Source organism: Rattus norvegicus, chromosome 6 (genome assembly GCF_021556685.1).
Source record: "Rattus norvegicus strain SHRSP/BbbUtx chromosome 6, alternate assembly SHRSP_T2T, whole genome shotgun sequence".
Taxonomy (NCBI): Eukaryota; Metazoa; Chordata; class Mammalia; order Rodentia; family Muridae; genus Rattus; species Rattus norvegicus.
The window spans coordinates 146,178,684-146,199,885 of NC_141539.1; the positions used below are offsets into that span (position 1 = coordinate 146,178,684).

Genomic DNA, 21,202 nt, shown 5'->3' on the forward strand with positions numbered 1-21,202 from the left:
ATTGTTGGGGTGGCATATTTCATTAGCTGTTATTACCGCATAGCAAAATACTCCAAAGCTCACAGCTCAAAACAGAATCCTTAATGTGTTTTGTAATTTGGTGATTGCCTTGTTCTCCTCACCTCTGATTGAATCTATCCTCTCCATCTTCTGCAGGATACAAGATGTCTTCACAGTCATGTCTAATATTTGGAGGGAAATGAATAGAAGACAGTATTCAGTTAAAACTGGTCATAAGATCATCTTTATGAGGTTTCTCCTACATGGTGGTCTTAGAACAATTTAGCTTCTTACTTGGTAGCTCTTGGGCAGCTGTTTCAAAAATCTTTGGGCAGAAAATTCAGAAAATTTTAATCCTCTAGATTCGGAAACCCCTGAATCCTTTCTTTGTAACTAACATACTTTTATTAGTCTCTGTGGCCAATCCAGACACGATGAAAACCTCAATGAAAAGAGCAAAGAATCAAAAGCCAACTACAACCTAGCACAGGCTGATAATGTTTCCCTAAATGTTTACAATTTGTCTAAGTTTCATAACATCGCATAATAGAAGTGGAAGTGAAAAATATGCAAGCACAATTTTTATATGTTTTCATGAGAATAAGGGAAATAGATTTGGCATCAATTTTTTAACATGTATAAATCTATTATATGCTTTTGAGAAAAAATAAAAATAATTTTTTAATATTAAACTTAAATAATATCACTGGTTTATTGTTATGTTTTACATTGCTTTGTCTTTATTGTGTATTTATGTAGCTTGTCTTTTCTATTAAAATTTAATTAAATTTATTTGGTATGTGATGGGGTGTGTACACATGTACAGTGCACACATGGAAGTCAAATGACAACTTTTGAGTTTTCATCTCATTATGTGAGATTCTGGGATAGAATCCCTATTGTCAGGCCTGAAAGCAAGCATTTTTTTTGTGCTCTGTCATCTTGTTTTCCAAGGAAATAAAAATAACATCAAATTTTAAAAATGGTTATCATGGGAAAAACAAACAAACAAACAAAACATATATAAAAGTTACTGCTACAGACAATTTTTCATATTGCTGTGGGCATTCACTTCCTTCCTTTGCATTGTTCCATGTATTATCAGTTTCTGAGATCCTCTAGTTTTACCCTTCTAAGTTTCTATTGCGGGATTTAAGTTGGATTTTGCACAGAAGAGGTCCTGGAAAAAGACTGAGAAAGTAAAAGTGAGTCACCTGCAATTCCCAGCTTCTGAGGTCCTTGAGTGTCAGCAGGAAGCTATGGACCCCAGTGCCCACAACTCCTAAGTTCTCCTTGCTTCTAGAACTAGTATGTAGCCATTAATGCTTCTCTGTCCAGTGATGCTTCCCTGGCTTAACCTGGGACCTATAAGCAGAGTCCCTATATCAGTTCAGCCAGGTTATGTTTCATATTGGCATGAAACACACCCCACCCTTGGCTGTTCCAGAACCTCTTCCAGGCACCTCAGTCTGTGCTTCCAATGCTTTTTTTTATTCCTAAGATGTCTTGAGTTAATGCCACAATAAGTAGGCCCAGGAGCTTCTCACCACCTCCTCCCTTTTGTTTCTCAAGCTATGGGATAGTAGCTGCTTTCTGTAATTAATATATCTTGGTTAGCTCACATCCTGTTTTTTTTTTTTTTTGGTTTTTTTTCTCTTTAAGACTTCTGAATACATCTTAAACTAATACTCTTTGCTTGAAATATCTCATACCATTTCTGTTTTCCTTACCAAACTCTTGACCATATGGTAGGTCCTGTGTTACTGCCAGTCACTTATGGATAGGAGTGGCATATCCATTAAAGAATACACATATTAGTATAGCTGGAACGGCAGAAAGATGATTATATGAGCAAGCCATTTATCAAATACAGTTGAATTATTTTCCATGCTTTTTTATGTCATTCTTTATTTATGGGCTCTGTGTACAGAGAACCAATTGTTCTTCTCAGGGAAGCAAACATTCTTAGGTGCACTATTTATTTTTTCTTGTCAATGCCAAATTCAATTTTGTAGGAGTTCAAGTCATAGAAATATGTCTACTGATTATTCTGTCATTGACAGTTATGTGCATGCCTTCACATCAAAAAGTGGGTTATTATTAGGAAAAGACATTTCAGTGAAAACACTTCCATTTTTCTTGATTTGAAAAATAGAAGTAAAATTCCATGAGTTGTCCCTTTGAAGCCATGAACTGCTCCAGAATTTCTAGTCTTTAGTATTATCTGTGCAGTTGTGGAGAATGGCAAAAGGTACTGGCTGGTTCCATTGAACAAAGGAATTAGCAAAGAGGAATCTTTGTATTATACCTTAGCACTTATATTAATTTCCAGTTCTATGCAATTTATGCTGAGAAAAAGTATTTAGTATCATCAGATGATAGTTTATTGGATAATATCTGGCCATCAAATATTATGAATATACTAAGTAATTTAAAACAAAAATGTTTTAACTAAAGAAGAGACTGTTCAAAATTAGATATTTATGAAAAATAACAATAATTATTTTAATGTTGAACAGATAAAATGGCATACTGTGTTTGAACAAACATATAAAATTAGTTTGTTTTTTAATTTTTATGCCAAATACTGTGGTTCTAATAGATATATTCTCACATTAGAGTTGATCATTATCTTTTTACCATTGTAGAACTACTTATAAGTAATCATTTATATCTTAAGTATGCTTTTTATTATTAAGTAAGCCTTGTTTTACTTAATTTGAAAGACGGTCTTAGTGAAGTAGAACTTTGTCCATTGAAGTCAGTTGTGACTGATTTAAAATGCTATTCCATGTGACTGCCTTTGTAAGCTGACGTCAGGGGCTGGGATTTAATTTGTAAGCTAGGTTAATAATGTATTATTATAATCTCTAGAGTGGGTCTTATGAAAGCAAAAGAACTGGAAAACCAGAAGTTACCAAACACCGAGTCTCAAAATCATTAAAGCAAGAAAGTGCCTGTGGTTTTCTACCCTGAGCACTTTCAACACAAACATCACATTTAACCCAGAGTTAAGTGCCACAAGTTTTAGACACTATATGCATTGTAACTGAACTTCCCATGCGTTTATTTTGATGTGATGTTACCTGTGTCATCCGTGATAACCACCTTTTAAGGATTTGCAGATACATACAACTTAGAGGGCATTGACAAATACCACTCTGTCTCAGGGCGAACTAATAAGATCAGGTCACACAGTCACAAACTCATGCATTTGAGTCATTTAAAACGTTATACCATGTCACAATGTATTATAAAAGGGACATATCTGTAGGGGATTTATTGCAGTATTATATGGCAAAATGACTCATGTGGCATTTGTTAGTTATTCATACACTGGGCTCACTGGGCTCAAAGGACACGGAGTTATGTTGATGTGCTCTTTGTGATCTGGTGGTAGTTTAGTTCCATCAATCAATATTTTCCATGACATTGAATTAATATGCTTATTTTGAAAGCTAATTTGTAGCTCATAAGCTAAGAATTTTGCCTGCTGAAAGTTGCCATAAGCATATTGAATTTAGGGAAATTTTACAATGCAACTATATTTAATTGTATACATTTAATCTCATTACCACTTATACTTTCAAAATTTATATATAATTTCAAATTGAGAAATCTCAGAACCAGGGCAGGCCATGGAGTAAATATTGAGTCACTAAGCTATTTACAGTATAGTTAAAACCAGTTCCCTATAAACTTGTGACTTAGTTTATTGTTACTTAGCTCCATTTTAAAAATTAGTTTTATTGGAAAGTGTGGTTTTAGAACTTGTCTTTGTCACCTATAAGAGCCTAGAATGCTCAAATAGCATGAATTTTAAACATTACCCATTCAAGGACAAAACATCAGCCAGCAAGCCTGTTTCCAGGCAGATTATATATCAGAATAATGCACCTCACATCTACTAACATGTCTGTGACTAGACAAGGACCTACCTGACCGCCAGAGTGGGCAGAAGGAGAACTTCTATCTGTGTTCAAAGGGCAAAGGGGTGAGAATGCTTGCTAAAAGGCATGGGTGACTGTCACAAGTTTAGACACACAAATTATGTGGAGGTTTACATCTTTATGTAATTTTTAAAAATTCTTTAAAAATCTTCCCTAAGGAATCCTCACTAAATTCATTCTTCCTTTTTTTTGTTCAAACACAAAAATTTAAGTTCCTCAAACCAATTTGACATTTTTGTTTTTGTCATATGAATTCTCCCAAAGTTTCCACATAGTATTTAAATAATATTCCCAGTGGAATTAAGAATAATAGACTCTTCTTTAATTTTCAGTATGTTTGACTTTTGAGTTTATTACTTTACCAGACTTTTTTAAATATGATGCTACAGTTTTTATATATGTAGTCTCTCCTGACCACAGCCATAACTTCATGATCTGACTATTGTTGGGTTGATTAAATAATAATTTATTTTAAATTTTAATTACTTTGTATAGCTTACTAAACATTTTTCTGGACCTTTTTTTTTTCTGTTGAAGGTTCCCTGGATTCTCTATGATGTCACTGGTGGTAAAATCATTTTTATTTTATTGAAAATTTTCACAAAACATCTGAGCCATTCTTTTTGACCTCATATCAATCAGAAATGTTCTTAGCTTATGAGAGTTTATGGAAAGGCCACACAAGGAAAATAAACGATGTGAAATGTCAAAGCTTTTACTGAGCTATAACAGTTGAGTGCTGGGTATGACAGTGCCTGAAGCAACTTGAAAGAAATTCAGGTGTCCCTTCTCCAGGCAAACTCAGGACTGTCTCTAGGAGGGTCTGAGGATTCACTGAACATGTGACCTCTATGTGTGCTGTTGTGATTGTGGACTGGGGACAGGAGCATTAGTTAGCCTTTGGCTCTATTGCTGTTCTTTCTCAGCAGTATGATGTTGGGTAAGACTTGGTCCTTGTTTGCTACACTTTCCCCAACTAGAGAATATTTACAGCAATGTCTCTAATTAGTCCCACAGAGTTGGTGGTGAAAGTAAGAGTTAGGGCTGTAGAGATGGCTCAGCCATTAAAGGCTAGGCTCACAACCCAAAAATATAAGAGAGTAAGAGTTAATACAAATGACAGACAACTGCACCCAACCCTTTCCAGCAGAGCTGCTATGGGCTGCTATGAGCTGCTATGGGCTGCTGCAGATTGGAAGTAACATGATTTAGACAGCTTCCTCCTTAGTTCTTTTGGATTTCTTTTATTTACTGTCTAATCTTCATTATCTTATTTTACTAAAGATGCTTTAAAATGCTGAAGGTTTTGGTTTTTACTTTATCCTCTACTTTCATCCTATGCCCTTTACATAAAGATGGACTCCTTTCATATTTCTTCATAAAGTCTGCCTGGAAAAACTCTCTGCTTTCTTCTGAGAATTTTGTAAGAACTTAGCTAGGATAATCCAGCTTTGTTGAGGGGCCTTTCTTAATTCTGTCTCCTTTTTCATGGTTTCATGCCACTTTCACTCAGTTTATGTCTCCTTCATTGAATTTAATTTGAGGTGTTTCTTTTGGATATGGTTCAAATGCTGGAAGCTATATATTTGAAAATAACACTTGTAATGTCCTTTAAAGTTACTAATGGATATTTCCCTGGGATATTTATAGAAATGCAATGAGTGACTTACTTCTGTTCTTACAATAACAAATGGTAAGACTTTGCTCAAAAATTCGTTTCTTCATGATTCAGATTTAGCCTTTTCTATTTCTTAATACTAATTCTAATTAATGATCTTTCAAAATCTTGACAGGTTGAAGAATGATGTGGGTTGTATATTTCAAAGTAGGGAGGACAATGTCTACTGATCATATTTGAAAGGCTTCCCCCCCGATGAGCTTCATACTGAAGATTGATGGCATTCTGGTCCCAAGACTAATATCTAAATGTGCAACTAAAGATTGGACATCATTATTAATGCTCATCATCATAGGAAGAGAATAAGAAAGAAGGTGAAATATTAGTTAAGATACTTAATTTTGTTTGACAAGTTTCCTTTGATTGACCTTGGTAGTTATTCACAAAGTAATTTGTTGCCTTAGGAAAGAAAGCAATGCTATTTTCTCAAAATTTAATCAATATTTCTGGAACCACATTCCATATGGAAAGTATTTTTTTTGTTAAGAGAAAGCATGTTGATGAACCTGTAAAAATATTGTGCTGTAAGCCACAGATGTCTCCTATGCCTCAAACATCTCTAATGTGTGAGGAACAGGTCTATTTTCCCCTCTGTGCTAATTATTCTTACAAACAGTTATTTGAGAAAGGGCATGGGCAGAATTATACAGACAGATTGCCATAAACTAGGCAGATTGAGTTAGAAGCTTATAAGTACTTTCTGCTTGTTACTATCATATCTTTTGAAACAAAGTAAGTGTCATGGTCTTTAAGAGTAGAAAAAGAAAAATGGTGGCTGCAGAGATGGCTCCATGGGTAAGAGCACTGGCTGCTCTTCCAGAGGACCCAGGTTCAATTCCTAGCACCCATATGTGAGCTCACAACTGTAACTCCAATTCCAGGAAATCTGAAACCCTCACACATACACACATGAGCAGGCAGGACACAGTGTTCATAAAATAAAAATAAATGTAATAAAAGGAAATAAAAATAAAAAGAAAGATGTGATAAGTGTACTGAGAAGTAGAAGTAAAAAGTGCTTCAGAGAGTGAGGACATGACTATGTGGAAAGATGTGAAGTTTGATATGCTCTTCCTAGAGCATAATGAAAGATAATGGCCTCAAAGATGTAGTCAGTTTTAGCATTAGGTAAAGGGCTACATCCTGTCAAATTCTTTTTTAAAAAAACTAGATCAATATACTAGAGCAAAAGTGAGTTTGAGATTTAAAAGCAAATGTGTACAGTGCTGGATGATAAAATCAAAGCTGAGATGGGTGCAAATGAGGACAGTTGGGGGATAGAAAGTGGTGCTGGAAGTTGGAACCAAGTATTTAAAGCCTCAGTCTTGAGTAATTGTTGGCACTGGAATATTACATGGAGTCAGAGTTAGTGTGAGGATGAAGGAAGGCTAAAAAGAAGTCACAGAGAATTTCTCCTTTGCATGAATTTTATAGTCATTTATTACTCCAAGACAAATTATCAACTTAGATGCTTGAAATGAACAACCACTTGTTAGTTCACTGTTCTATACAGCAAGTCTAGCACAATTAGGTGGATCCTCTCTCTCAAAGGTATTTTGAAAATTAGATAAATTATCCCTTGGACTAAATTCTCCTGAGAGTTTTGATCCAAAAAAATTCTGTACAGCACAGACTTAGTTTGAAGAAATCAAGGGATGATCAAAATAGTTGTTTTTTTTTTGATGTTTAGCTTTTTGAGTTATTTGTGTTATAGATATTAATTTGTTGCTGTAAAATATATATATATATATATATATATATATATATATATATATATATATGACTTTCACCCCCACAAGGTCTGGCACTGTAGTGCCCCAAGATATCTGATAGACATCTTAATCTCAGTTAGCAACGTGTCTCACCCACTCTTCTCCACCCCATATCACACTGCCGATGGCAGCAATTTCTCTACCCATCTAGTTCCCAAGGCAGGCTGCCACCGTGCCAGACATACACATCCCAATTCTGTGGTGGCCTAGTGTCACCAGCCGCCACATACCCTCTTGAACTTAAATCACTATATGAAAGAACAAACACAATAACCTCTGATCCAATTGATAATATATAATTGCCCACCTAAACATACAAAGCCCTGTACACATCCATCCCTTAAGAATATTCATAACAACCTGTAAATATGCAGAGAGGAATCTTAACATCTGTCTCCATGTTCTCTCCACTGCTTCTCCTGCCTCCTCCAGTCTCCTCCTCTCTCTAAAACTTTTCTCCCGCCCATCCTTCCTTCTTATCCAATGACAGGTATCATTCTATCTTGTAGTATCTCATTCTATCCTGCCTTCACCTGTATGACATCCTACACTGATTCTCTGTTAAATAGCATAGGGAAATTTTTCTCCATTCTGTAGTCTGCCTCTTTACTTGATTGAGCTGGATAACATAATGGTTGCAATCATGAATACACAGTGGCTCTGACTGTCAGCATGGAGCCTTGGAAAAAAGGCGGAAGAGAAACCAAAGGCATGAGGGAAATGGGGCACTAGTTGGGAGGAACAATGGCTTTGGCATGGATGTGGGAGAGTAGTGAGTGATTGTATATGTGTGCAGGGTATACAAGTGAAACACTCAGAAACAAAAGAAAGAGCATTAACCACTTATAGGCAAGGGCCACACACAGTTCCTCCTCGATTCTGATGCCAGCCAGAGAACTTCCTGCTTTTTAGTGACTCATTTGAGTTACATATGTCCCATAACTATTTGCATTTGCCACACAATGTAACATAGTCATGCATTTGCATTTTCTCAGAACAAAGATGAACTCTCAGTCAAGGAAAGACATCAGAGAGTGGTGAAAGTCACTGGGATAGGATCACCTTAGAACTCGGTCTCCTACACTAGTCACATCATGCTAAAGTATTTTTCTCCAGTGTAGAGGAGCTGACCACTTCACCAAATACAAGCTTTATAATGGCTCTGTGCAAATCGTTTCCTAGATTCATATCATTTTGTTTTACAGTTGCTCTCTTTTGTGGGTATTTTTAGTTGTTAATGGAAATTCCCCCATGAATTTATTGTTACTTGATTCATGAGTATATATTTATTTTATATTTGGCTGCTCAGACTTCTCATTAATTCTAATAATGCCATCTACTCTCTTGCCATTGTTGGAAGCATCATCGCAGTTTTATAGATAATTTTTCTCTTTCCAAACGCTCATATTTTAATTTCCCTTTCCTGTTCACTGCCTTGGTTATAGAATCTACTGTGATAGAAAGCAACAGCAACATGATCTCCTTAACTTGTGCCTCTAGACTCAGAGCTTTTTAACACTTTGATAACTGTGAGTGCAGAACAGGCTTGAGGCAGGTAGTGGACATTAGAGAAATGTCCAGTCATGTTCTCAGGTCGTTGATATATTTTGTAGCATGTAAAGAATAGACTTTTAGAAAATGATTTTCAATAGGGAGTGAAAGGGAAATTTTCACCTATTAAATTAATTCTATTGCTATTAATATGCTATAAAAATGGGAGCTGGCTGAATCATCATGTATCACTCACCTAATGCGTTTTATGGATCTCATTTGTTTATACTTTGTGGATAATATTTAACCTTATATTTATTTCAGTTCCACTGTAATTGTGCATTTAATAGTTATTAAGAAGAGCAATAATTATTTATGATATGGAGTATTTACATGAGGCTTTATAAATAAAATTTGCTCTAATCATAGTTTATTCAACTATAAATCTAGTGAATTACAGAAAAGTCCACAGCACAATAAGGGTGAGCACAGAGTTTATAAAACATTGACATAAGTTTAATCAATCTTGACTATGTGTTTCTAAACTAAAGTTAGCATATAGGCCAATCATAATATACCTTTTCAGTAGGAACATATTCTTACATTCATTTCTGGTTTTAGAGTAGTAAGAATTATTTAGACATTAATATTTGTTATAATCTCAGTAATTTAAATGTATCAAAGAATAAAAATAGGAGGTATTTAGAAATCTAAAGTACAGAACAAAAGAGGATATTGAATTTTTTCTTAATGAAGTAAAAGAAAGAGATGAATAAAAGCAAGTAAACAGGCAAAAATTTGTGGTAAAAATAAGTAAAAGTCCATGATTTTAAAGATGATAAGAATAGTAGAACTCAATTATCTAAACACAACCGCTCTTAGCCACTGTGACTTATTAGGGATCTGAGCATTGTCTGCTAATGGTAGGGTAGATAACAGCCAGTCATATAATTAAAATAAGATAATGCTTAATAAATATCTTACATACTTTAAGATACAATCTATTTAAGATACCATTATTCATGTACACGCACGCACACACACACACACACACACACACACACACACTCACAAAGAAAGCAAGAAATGAAGGAAGGAAGAAACATGAAAGAAAGAGGGAAATAAGAAAGGAAGGAAGGGGGGTTGGGGATTTAGCTCAGTGGTAGAGCGCTTGCCTAGGAAGCGCAAGGCCCTGGGTTCAATCCCCAGCTCCAAAAAAAAAAGAAAGGAAGGAAGGAAGAAAGGAAGAAAGGGAGGGAGGGAGGGAGGAAGGAAGGAAGGAAGGAAGGAAGGAAGGGAGGGAGGGAGAGAGAATGGATCAGCACAGTGACAATACCAAATGCTGAAATCAATTGCCTGGGTTCTTTTTGTTTTCTCTTCTTTTTTTCAGAGTAGATGAACCATAAGAATGAAAGTACACAAAATGATGAAGTGTGACAAGCCAAACAAGATTGGTATGTTAGTGTCAGCATAAATATAAATATAAATTGCTTTAAATTCGTGTCAGAGAAAAAGAGGACTAGAACAAAATAAGACCCTTCCCACCACTATTGCATAAAGGGCACATCTTTCTATGCAGCTCAGTACTGCAGCGTCAGGGCTCACAGTTGGATGTGATCATTGATGGCTTTTCTCCCACAATATGTTCAGTCATGATCACACAGCCTCTCTGCCTGCCTGATTGGTGCCTGAAAAAAAAAGCGAGAAATAGGGGTGGGAGGATGAGAGTCAGTGCAAGTGGGAGGGAAGAGAGAGGGCAGTCGGTGGAAATGATCACAGTGCATTGTATACAGTTATGATACTGCCAAAAATAAGATAGCAATTTCAAAATCATTATACAAATTTATTCTGCCTCTAACAGAAACAGAAATCACACAAACATAAAACAACTAGTGAGTGCTAGTGAATAGCATACTTTACAAACATGTATTAGATATTAAAGATACCAATTGACAGGACTGTCCTACTATATGCTAATAATTGGTTGTTCCATTTTGGATATTCTGTTTGTATTTTTCTAATGTTTAAAGCATTTTGTATTAAAATAATGAAATATTCACAGTGAGTTACAAAGATAGCAGATGTCTCATCCAGCCTTTTATGGTATGATGTAAGAATGACTACAAAATATCCAAACCAGGAAGTTGGTATTTATATAACAGGGGGACATGGCCTCTGTCACTGTAGTCTATGCACAGATTTGTGTAAGTACCAAGACCCAAAACATCATCACAGAACTCTTCTTAAATCTAGCCTATTACAGCTCCATCTGCTTCTTTTCCCTCCAGCTCCTTTATCCCCTGACAATCACCAATTCGTTATTTAGAGTATGCTCTGTGGAATAAATCATAGTGTGTATCCTTGAACATATAGCTTGCTTGAGTATAACTCAAGATATATACAAGTTGTACTTTACTGCTCAGTAATAGTCCATTGTAATTTTACCATTTATTCACAAAAGGGTGTTTTGGTTATTTCCGGTTTGAGTTAGCTATTAAAAACAAACCTGGTATAACAATTGTGCCAAGGATTTTACATGAAGATAAATTTTCATTTGTCTTGAATAAATCTCTAGGAATATTGGCATTGGGCTATATAGCAGGTATATATTTAGTGTTCTAAAGGAAATTTAATGGATTATTAATTCATAAAAGAGAATTATATTGCCTACATTTGGAAAGTAATAAATAAAAATCATAGTGGCTCCAGCTTGGGATTTGGAAATAAGTGGACATTGTATTAAATCTGGACTACCATTCTTAATCGTGTGATTTGGCAAATTACTTTAATCCCACTATAATTCTATGCTGTTTTATTTCAAATGGGTTTCTATAACTCTTCTTTTTAAATTTAACTTGTATTTCTCCAGTTCTATTAAAGTATAATTGTCAAATATTCTTCATACTTAAATCTTTATAATCTATTTTCATATATGAATGCACGATGAAATGAAGTCATGATCTTTTATACAATACGGCAATACTCCCCATATAACTAGAAGTGAAAAACATAAACCTTGGTCTAAAAAAGACACCAGACCTTTATAATTTTCTTGTTCATAGTTTACCATATTTAGCATTTGATTTTTTTCTAAAAAAAAATGAACCATGGCATGCACGACCCTCTGCCCTAAATGAATAAATAGAACATTTATTCTATTCTGTGGACTTTACAGCCATTGTGGTTTGAATGAGATGTTCCCCGTAGTCTGGGACATTTGAATACTTGGTCCCAAGTTGGCAGTGCTGTCTGGGGAGGTTTAGGAAGTTTAGCCTTGCTAGAGGAAGCACATCCCTGGGGGTGAGCCTTAAGATTAAAAGACCTCCTGCCAATGCTAACTTGCTCTCTTTGCTTTGTGGTTAAGGTTCAAGATGAGAGCTCGCAGCATTTTCTGTTCCAGACGCCTTTTGTTTGGTGCCAACTCTCCCTTTCATGACAGAATCTTACTGCCTTGGATTCATAAACCCAAATAAACTCTTCTGTAAGATGCTTTGTTCAAGGTGTCTTATTGAAGCAAGAGAAAAGTAACTAATACAGAAGTTGTGGTTGATTGTTCACCAAAGAATGTGAATATTAACTCACATATGGAGATATACAGTACATAATTTATTTTAACTTTATTTTGGAACTCAAATGTCCTGCTTTAGCCTCCTCAGTGCTGGGACCACAAGCATCCATCAGTGTGTCTAGCCATATACATTCCTTTAAGGCATGATTTATATTTTTTATGAAAATATTTCATATAAATAAACGAGAAAGCAGCATTTGGAATAATATAAGTTAAATGTAAAAAGTGTATTTTGGGAGGATGAGAATTTTATTGTTGTACCTTTCTGTATTAAACACATTTGCATGCACATCATGATTATATATGAGATCAGATTATAATACATATCTTGCTTTTATTTCATTTTATTGTTTTTAATTATGGGTATTCATATATGTATGTATGTAGGTATGCGTGCATGTATGTATATATGTATGTCTGGATGTACCTATCTCCACCAGACTGTAGATGCCAGCAAAGGCCAGAGGTGTTTAGTCCTCTGGAGCCAGTATTAGAGGTAGTTGTGAACTTCCTAAAATAGGTAATGAGAATTAAACTTAGATCTTCTGAAGGAGCTTTACATCTCTCCAAACAATAGATCTTCCTTTTGGACAAAAATAATATTTTTTAGTAATTTCTTATACCACTATTTATTTGCTAACCTTGTTTTTGTTGATGATATAAAAATTACATAACCTTCTAAAATGTCTTTCTCCCACATGAGTTCTATCAGGTAGTTTCACTGTCTTTCTTTTTTTTTTTTTTTTCTTTATTAACTTGAGTATTTCTTATTTACATTTCAAATGTTATTCCCTTTCCCGGTTTCCGGGCCAAATCCCCCTAACCCCTCCCCCTCCCCTTCTATATCAGTGTTCCCCTCCCCATCCTCCCCCCATTACTGCCCTCCCCCCAACAGTCTAGTTCACTGGGGGTTCAGTCTTAGCAGGACCAAGGGCTTCCCCTTCCACTGGTGCTCTTACTAGGATATTCATTGCTACCTATGAGGTCAGAGTCCAGGGTCAGTCCATGTATAGTCTTTAGGTAGTGGCTTAGTCCCTGGAAGCTCTGGTTGCTTGGCATTGTTCTACATATGAGGTCTCAAGCCCCTTCAGCTTTTTCTTTTTTTTTTTTTTTTTTTTACTTATATTGACTAGTTTTTTTTATTTTATTTTATTTTATTTTATTTTTTTTATTATCTTGAGTATTTCTTATATACATTTCAGTGTTATTCCCTTTCCCGGTTTCCGGACAGACATCACCCTCCCCCCTCCCCTTCCTTGTGGGTGTTCCCCTCCCAAACCTCCCCCCATTGCCACCCTCCCCGCATAGTCTAGTTCACTGGGGGTTCAGTCTTAGCAGGACCCAGGGCTTCCCCTTCCACTGGTGCTCTTACTAGGATATTCATTGCTACCTATGGGGACAGAGTCCAGGGTCAGTCCATGTATAGTCTTTAGGTAGTGGCTTAGTCCCTGGAAGCTCTGGTTGCTTGACATTGTTGTACTTTTGGGGTCTCGAGCACCTTCAAGCTCTTCCAGTTCTTTCTCTGATTCCTTCAACGGGGGACCTATTCTCAGTTCAGTGGTTTGCTGCTGGCATTCGCCTCTGTATTTGCTGTATTCTGGCTGTGTCTCTCAGGAGCGATCTACATCCGGCTCCTGTCGGTCTGCACTTCTTTGCTTCATCCATCTTGTCTAATTGGGTGGCTGTATATGTATGGGCCACCTGTGGGGCAGGCTCTGAATGGGTGTTCCTTCAGTCTCTGTTTTAATCTTTGCCTCTCCCTTCCCTGCCAAGGGTATTCTTTTTCCTCATTTAAAGAAGGAGTGAAGCATTCACATTTTGATCATCCGTCTTGAGTTTCCTTTGTTCTAGGGATCTAGGGTAATTCAAGCATTTGGGCTAATAGCCACTTATCAATGAGTGCATACCATGTATGTCTTTCTGTGAGTGGGTTAGCTCACTCAGGATGATATTTTCCAGTTCCAACCATTTGCCTACGAATTTCATAAACTCGTTGTTTTTGATAGCTGAGTAATATTCCATTGTGTAGATGTACCACATTTTCTGTATCCATTCCTCTGTTGAAGGGCATCTGGGTTCTTTCCAGTTTCTGGCTATTATAAATAAGGCTGCGATGAACATAGTAGAGCACGTGTCTCTTTTATATGTTGAGGCATCTTTTGGGTATATGCCCAAGAGAGGTATGGCTGGATCCTCAGGCAGTTCAATGTCCAATTTTCTGAGGAACCGCCAGACTGATTTCCAGAATGGTTTTACCAGTCTGCAATCCCACCAACAATGGAGGAGTGTTCCTCTTTCTCCACATCCTCGCCAGCATCTGCTGTCACCTGAGTTTTTGATCTTAGCCATTCTCACTGGTGTGAGGTGAAATCTCAGGGTTGTTTTGATTTGCATTTCCCTTATGACTAAAGATGTTGAACATTTCTTTAGGTGTTTCTCAGCCATTCGGCATTCCTCAGCTGTGAATTCTTTGTTCAGCTCTGAACCCCATTTTTTAATAGGGTTATTTGTTTCCCTGCGGTCTAACTTCTTGAGTTCTTTGTATATTTTGGATATAAGGCCTCTATCTGTTATAGGATTGGTAAAGATCTTTTCCCAATCTGTTGGTTGTCGTTTTGTCCTAACCACAGTGTCCTTTGCCTTACAGAAGCTTTGCAGTTTTATGAGATCCCATTTGTCGATTCTTGATCTTAGAGCATAAGCCATTGGTGTTTTGTTCAGGAAATTTTTTCCAGTGCCCATGTGTTCCAGATGCTTCCCTAGTTTTTCTTCTATTAGTTTGAGTGTGTCTGGTTTGATGTGGAGATCTTTGATCCACTTGGACTTAAGCTTTGTACAGGGTGATAAGCATGGATCGATCTGCATTCTTCTACATGTTGCCCTCCAGTTGAACCAGCACCATTTGCTGAAAATGCTATCTTTTTTCCATTGGATGGTTTTGGCTCCTTTGTCAAAAATCAAGTGACCATAGGTGTGTGGGTTCATTTCTGGGTCTTCAATTCTATTCCATTGGTCTATCTGTCTGTCTCTGTACCAATACCATGCAGTTTTTATCACTATTGCTCTGTAATACTGCTTGAGTTCAGGGATAGTGATTCCCCCTGAAGTCCTCTTATTGTTGAGGATAGCTTTAGCTATCCTGGGTTTTTTGTTATTCCAGATGAATTTGCAAATTGTTCTGTCTAACTCTTTGAAGAATTGGATTGGTATTTTGATGGGGATTGCATTGAATCTGTAGATTGCTTTTGGTAAAATGGCCATTTTTACTATATTAATCCTGCCAATCCATGAGCATGGGAGATCTTTCCATCTTCTGAGGTCTTCTTCAATTTCTTTCCTCAGTGTCTTGAAGTTCTTATTGTACAGATCTTTTACTTGCTTGGTTAAAGTCACACCGAGGTACTTTATATTATTTGGGTCTATTATGAAGGGTGTCGTTTCCCTAATTTCTTTCTCGGCTTGTTTCTCTTTTGTATAGAGGAGGCAACTGATTTATTTGAGTTAATTTTATACCCAGCCACTTTGCTGAAGTTGTTTATCAGCTTTAGTAGTTCTCTGGTGGAACTTTTGGGATCACTTAAATATACTATCATGTCGTCTGCAAATAGTGATATTTTGACCTCTTCTTTTCCGATCTGTATCCCCTTGATCTCCTTTTGTTGTCTGATTGCTCTGGCTAGAACTTCAAGAACTATATTGAATAAGTAGGGAGAGAGTGGGCAGCCTTGTCTAGTCCCTGATTTTAGTGGGATTGCTTCAAGTTTCTCTCCATTTAGTTTAATGTTAGCAACTGGTTTGCTGTATATGGCTTTTACTATGTTTAGGTATGGGCCTTGAATACCTATTCTTTCCAGGACTTTTATCATGAAGGGGTGTTGAATTTTGTCAAATGCTTTCTCAGCATCTAATGAAATGATCATGTGGTTCTGTTCTTTCAGTTTGTTTATATGATGGATCACGTTGATGGTTTTCCTTATATTAAACCATCCCTGCATGCCTGGGATGAAGCCTACTTGATCATGGTGGATGATTGTTTTGATGTGCTCTTGAATTCGGTTTGCCAGAATTTTATTGAGTATTTTTGCGTCGATATTCATAAGGGAAATTGGTCTGAAGTTCTCTTTCTTTGTTGGGTCTTTGTGTGGTTTAGGTATAAGAGTAATTGTGGCTTCATAGAAGGAATTCGGTAGGGCTCCATCTGTTTCAATTTTGTGGAATAGTTTGGATAATATTGGTATAAGGTCTTCTATGAAGGTTTGATAGAATTCTGCACTAAACCCGTCTGGACCTGGGCTCTTTTTGGTTGGGAGACCTTTAATTACTGCTTCTATTTCCTTAGGAGTTATGGGGTTGTTTAACTGGTTTATCTGTTCCTGATTTAACTTCGATACCTGGTATCTGTCTAGGAAATTGTCCATTTCCTGAAGATTTTCAAGTTTTGTTGAATATAGGTTTTTATAGTAAGATCTGATGATTTTTTGAATTTCCTCTGAATCTGTAGTTATGTCTCCCTTTTCATTTCTGATTTTGTTAATTTGGACGCACTCTCTGTGTCCTCTCGTTAGTCTGGCTAAGGGTTTATCTATCTTGTTGATTTTCTCAAAGAACCAACTTTTGGTTCTGTTGATTCTTTCTATGGTCCTTTTTGTTTCTACTTGGTTGATTTCAGCTCTGAGTTTGATTATTTCCTGCCTTCTACTCCTCCTGGGTGTATTTGCTTCTTTTTGTTCTAGAGCTTTTAGGTGTGCTGTCAAGCTGCTGACATATGCTCTTTCCTGTTTCTTTCTGCAGGCACTCAGCGCTATGAGTTTTCCTCTTAGCACAGCTTTCATTGTGTCCCATAAGTTTGGGTATGTTGTACCTTCATTTTCATTAAATTCTAAAAAGTTTTTAATTTCTTTCTTTATTTCTTCCTTGACCAGGTTATCATTGAGTAGAGCATTGTTCAATTTCCACGTATATGTACATTCTTCCCTTATTCTTATTGAAGACCAGTTTTAGGCCGTGGTGGTCCGATAGCACGCATGGGATTATTTCTATCTTTCTGTACCTGTTGAGGCCCGTTTTTTGACCAATTATATGGTCAATTTTGGAGAAAGTACCATGAGGAGCTGAGAAGAAGGTATATCCTTTTGCTTTAGGATAGAATGTTCTATAAATATCCGTTAAGTCCATTTGGCTCATGACTTCTCTTAGTCTGTCTACATCTCTGGTTAATTTCTGTTTCCATGATCTGTCCATTGATGAGAGTGGGGTGTTGAAATCTCCCACTATTATTGTTTGAGGTGCAATGTGTGTTTTGAGCTTTAGTAAGGTTTCTTTTACATATGTAGGTGCCCTTGTATTTGGGGCATAGATATTTAGGATTGAGAGTTCATCTTGGTGGATTTTTCCTTTGATGAATATGAAGTGTCCTTCCTTATCTTTTTTGATGACTTTTAGTTGAAAATTGATTTTATTTGATATTAGAATGGCTACTCCAGCTTGCTTCTTCTGACCATTTGCTTGGAAAATTGTTTTCCAGCCTTTCACTCTGAGGTAATGTCTGTCTTTGTCTCTGAGGTGTGTTTCCTGTAGGCAGCAGAATGCAGGGTCCTCGTTGTGTATCCAGTTTGTTAATCTATGTCTTTTTATTGGGGAGTTGAGGCCATTGATATTGAGAGATATTAAGGAATAGTGATTATTGCTTCACGTTATATTCATATTTGGAAGTGAGGTTATGTTTGTGTGCTTTCATTCTCTTTGTTTTGTTGCCAAGATGATTAGTTTCTTGCTTCTAGGGTATAGCTTGCCTCCTTATGTTGGGCTTTACCCTTTATTATCCTTTGTAGTGCTGGACTTGTAGAAAGATATTGTGTAAATTTGGTTTTGTCATGGAATATCTTGGTTTCTCCATCTATGTTAATTGAGAGTTTTGCAGGATACAGTAACCTGGGCTGGCATTTGTGTTCTCTTAGGGTCTGTATGACATCTGTCCAGGATCTTCTGGCCTTCATAGTTTCTGGCGAAAAGTCTGGTGTGATTCTGATAGGTCTGCCTTTATATGTTACTTGACCTTTTTCCCTTACTGCTTTTAATATACTTTCTTTATTTTGTGCGTTTGGTGTTTTGACAATTATGTGACGGGAGGTGTTTCTTTTCTGGTCCAATCTATTTGGAGTTCTGTAGGCTTCTTGTATGCCTATGGGTATCTCTTTTTTTAGGTTAGGGAAGTTTTCTTCTATGATTTTGTTGAAGATATTTACTGGTCCTTTGAGCTGGGAGTCTTCACTCTCTTCTATACCTATTATCCTTAGGTTTGATCTTCTCATTGAGTCCTGGATTTCCTGTACGTTTTGGACCAGTAGCTTTTTCCGCTTTACATTATCTTTGACAGTTGAGTCAATGATTTCTATGGAATCTTCTGCTCCCGAGATTCTCTCTTCCATCTCTTGAATTCTGTTGGTGAAGCTTGTATCTACAGCTCCTTGTCTTTTCTTTTGATTTTCTATGTCCAGGGTTGTTTCCATGTGTTCTTTCTTGATTGCTTCTATTTCCATTTTTAATTCCTTCAACTGTTTGATTGTGTTTTCCTGGAATTCTTTCAGGGATTTTTGCGATTCCTCTCTGTAGGCTTCTACTTGTTCTCTAAGGGAGTTCTTTATGTCTTTCTTGAAGTCCTCCAGCATCATGATCAAATATGATTTTGAAACTAGGTCTTGCTTTTCTGGTGTGTTTGGATATTCCGTGTTTGCTTTGGTGGGAGAATTGGGCTCCGATGATGCCATGTAGTCTTGGATTCTGTTCCTTGGGTTCCTGCGCTTGCCTCTCGCCATCAGATTATCTCTAGTGTTACTTTGTTCTGCTATTTCTGACAGTGGCTAGACTGTCCTATAACCTGTGTGTCAGGAGTGCTGTAGACCTGTTTTCCTGTTTTCTTTCAGCCAGTTATGGGGACAGAGTGTTCTGCTTTCGGGCGTGTAGTTTTTCCTCTCTACAGGTCTTCAGCTCTTCCTGTGGGCCTGTGACTTGAGTTCACCAGGCAGGTTTCTTGCAGGGGAAAAGTTGGTCCTACCTGTGGTTCCAAGGCTCAAGTTTGCTCGTGGGGTACTGCCTAAGTCCTCTCCGCTGTGGCAGCAACCGGGAAAATCTGTGCCGCTCCTTCCGGGAGCCTCCGTGCACCAGGGTTTCATATGACGTTTGGTGTTTTCCTCTGGCGCCTGGATGTGCACAGAGTGCAGTCTCTTCTGGTTTCCCAGGCGTGTCCGCCTGTCTGAAGGTTCAGCTCTCCCTCCCACGGGATTTGGTTGCAGAGAACTGTTTATCCGGTCTGTTTCCTTCAGGTTCCGGCAGTGTCTCAGGCGCAGGGGTCCTGCCGCTCCCGGGCCCTCCCCTATGGGAACCCAGAGGCCTTATACAGTTGCCTCTTGGGCCAGGGATGTGGGCAGGGGTGGGCAGTGTTGGTGGTCTCCTCCGCTCTGCAGCCTCAGGAGTGCCCACCTGATCAGGCGGTGAGGTCTCTCTCCCACGGGGTTTGGGAGCAGGGAGCTGCTGCGGTCCGGGATCCGCCGGTGTGGGACTTCCGGTAAACACAGGAAGTGCCCGGCCTTAGAGGAATTTTGCCTCTATGTGTCCTGGGTTCACCAGGCAGGTTTCTTGCAGGGGAAAGTTGGTCCTACCTGCAGTTCCAAGGCTCAAGTTTGCTCGTGGGGTACTGCCTAAGTCCTCTCCGCTGTGGCAGCAACCGGGAAGATCTGCGCCGCTCTTTCCAGGAGCCTCTGTGCACCAGGGTTCCAGATGGCGTTTGGTGTTTTCCTCTGGCGCCTGGATGTGCACAAAGTGCAGTCTCTTCTGGTTTCCCAGGTGTGTCCGCCTCTCTGAAGGTTCAGCTCTCCCTCCCACGGGATTTGGGTGCAGAGAACTGTTTATCCGGTCTGTTTCCTTCAGGTTCCGGCGGTGTCTCAGGCAGGGGTCCTGCCGCTCCTGGGCCCACCCCTACGGGAACCCAGAGGCCTTATACAGTTGCCTCTTGGGCCAGGGATGTGGGCAGGGGTGGGCAGTGTTGGTGGTCTCTTCCGCTCTGCAGCCTCAGGAGTGCCCACTTGATCAGGCGGTGAGGTCTCTCTCCCACGGGGTTTGGGAGCAGAGAGCTGCTGCGGTCCGGGATCCACCGGTCCCTTTCAGCTTTTTCAGTCCTTTCTCTGATTCCTTCAACGGGGGTCCCTTACTCAGTTCAGTGGTTTGCTGCTGGCATTCTCCTCTGTATTTTGCTGTATTCTGGCTGTGTCTCTCAGGAGAGATCTACATCAGGCTCCTGTTGGTCTGCACTTCTTTGCTTCATCCATCTTGTCTAATTGGATGGCTGTATATTTATGGGCCACATGTGGGGCAGGCTCTGAATGGGTGTTCCTTCTGCCTCTGTTCTAATCTTTGCCTCCCTATTCCCTGCCAAGGGTATTCTTGTTCCCCTTTTAAAGAAGGAGAGTTTCACTGTCTTTTAACTTAAAATATTTGGAATGATTTCCTTATATTTCTTCCTTGAAGCGAGTTCTGTTCATTTTAGATAGGAGAGGCCTCACCATGATTATTACAGATCTAGCTCTCTGGCAAGTCCCGTTTAATAGTCTTCTATGTTTTGACATACATTGCAAGTGTGCATTATTTACTTTGAACCATTCCATCAATGTTGCTAAGAGCTTACTTCATGAGTCCTGGCGAGCATTAGGATCCAAAGCTGACTCAGGCACTCCCTGCTTGCAGAAGT

At 38.1% G+C, this 21,202-nt stretch overlaps 1 protein-coding gene across 18 annotated transcripts in view; it reads left to right on the forward strand.

Annotated features, from left to right (window-relative positions):
• The window catches only part of Macc1 (MET transcriptional regulator MACC1), a 79,984-nt gene that overhangs the window by 25,084 nt on the left and 33,698 nt on the right, over positions 1-21,202 (forward strand). For 4 of the 18 annotated variants that reach the window (XM_087553599.1, XM_087553600.1, XM_087553603.1 and 1 more), the window contains one exon: positions 5,744-5,942. Coding sequence is in view for 3 of the 8 variants with exons in the window: in XM_087553594.1 (XP_087409720.1) it covers positions 10,300-10,345 (46 nt within the window). In the remaining 5 variants the exon portion in view is untranslated. 18 annotated transcript variants of the gene reach the window in all.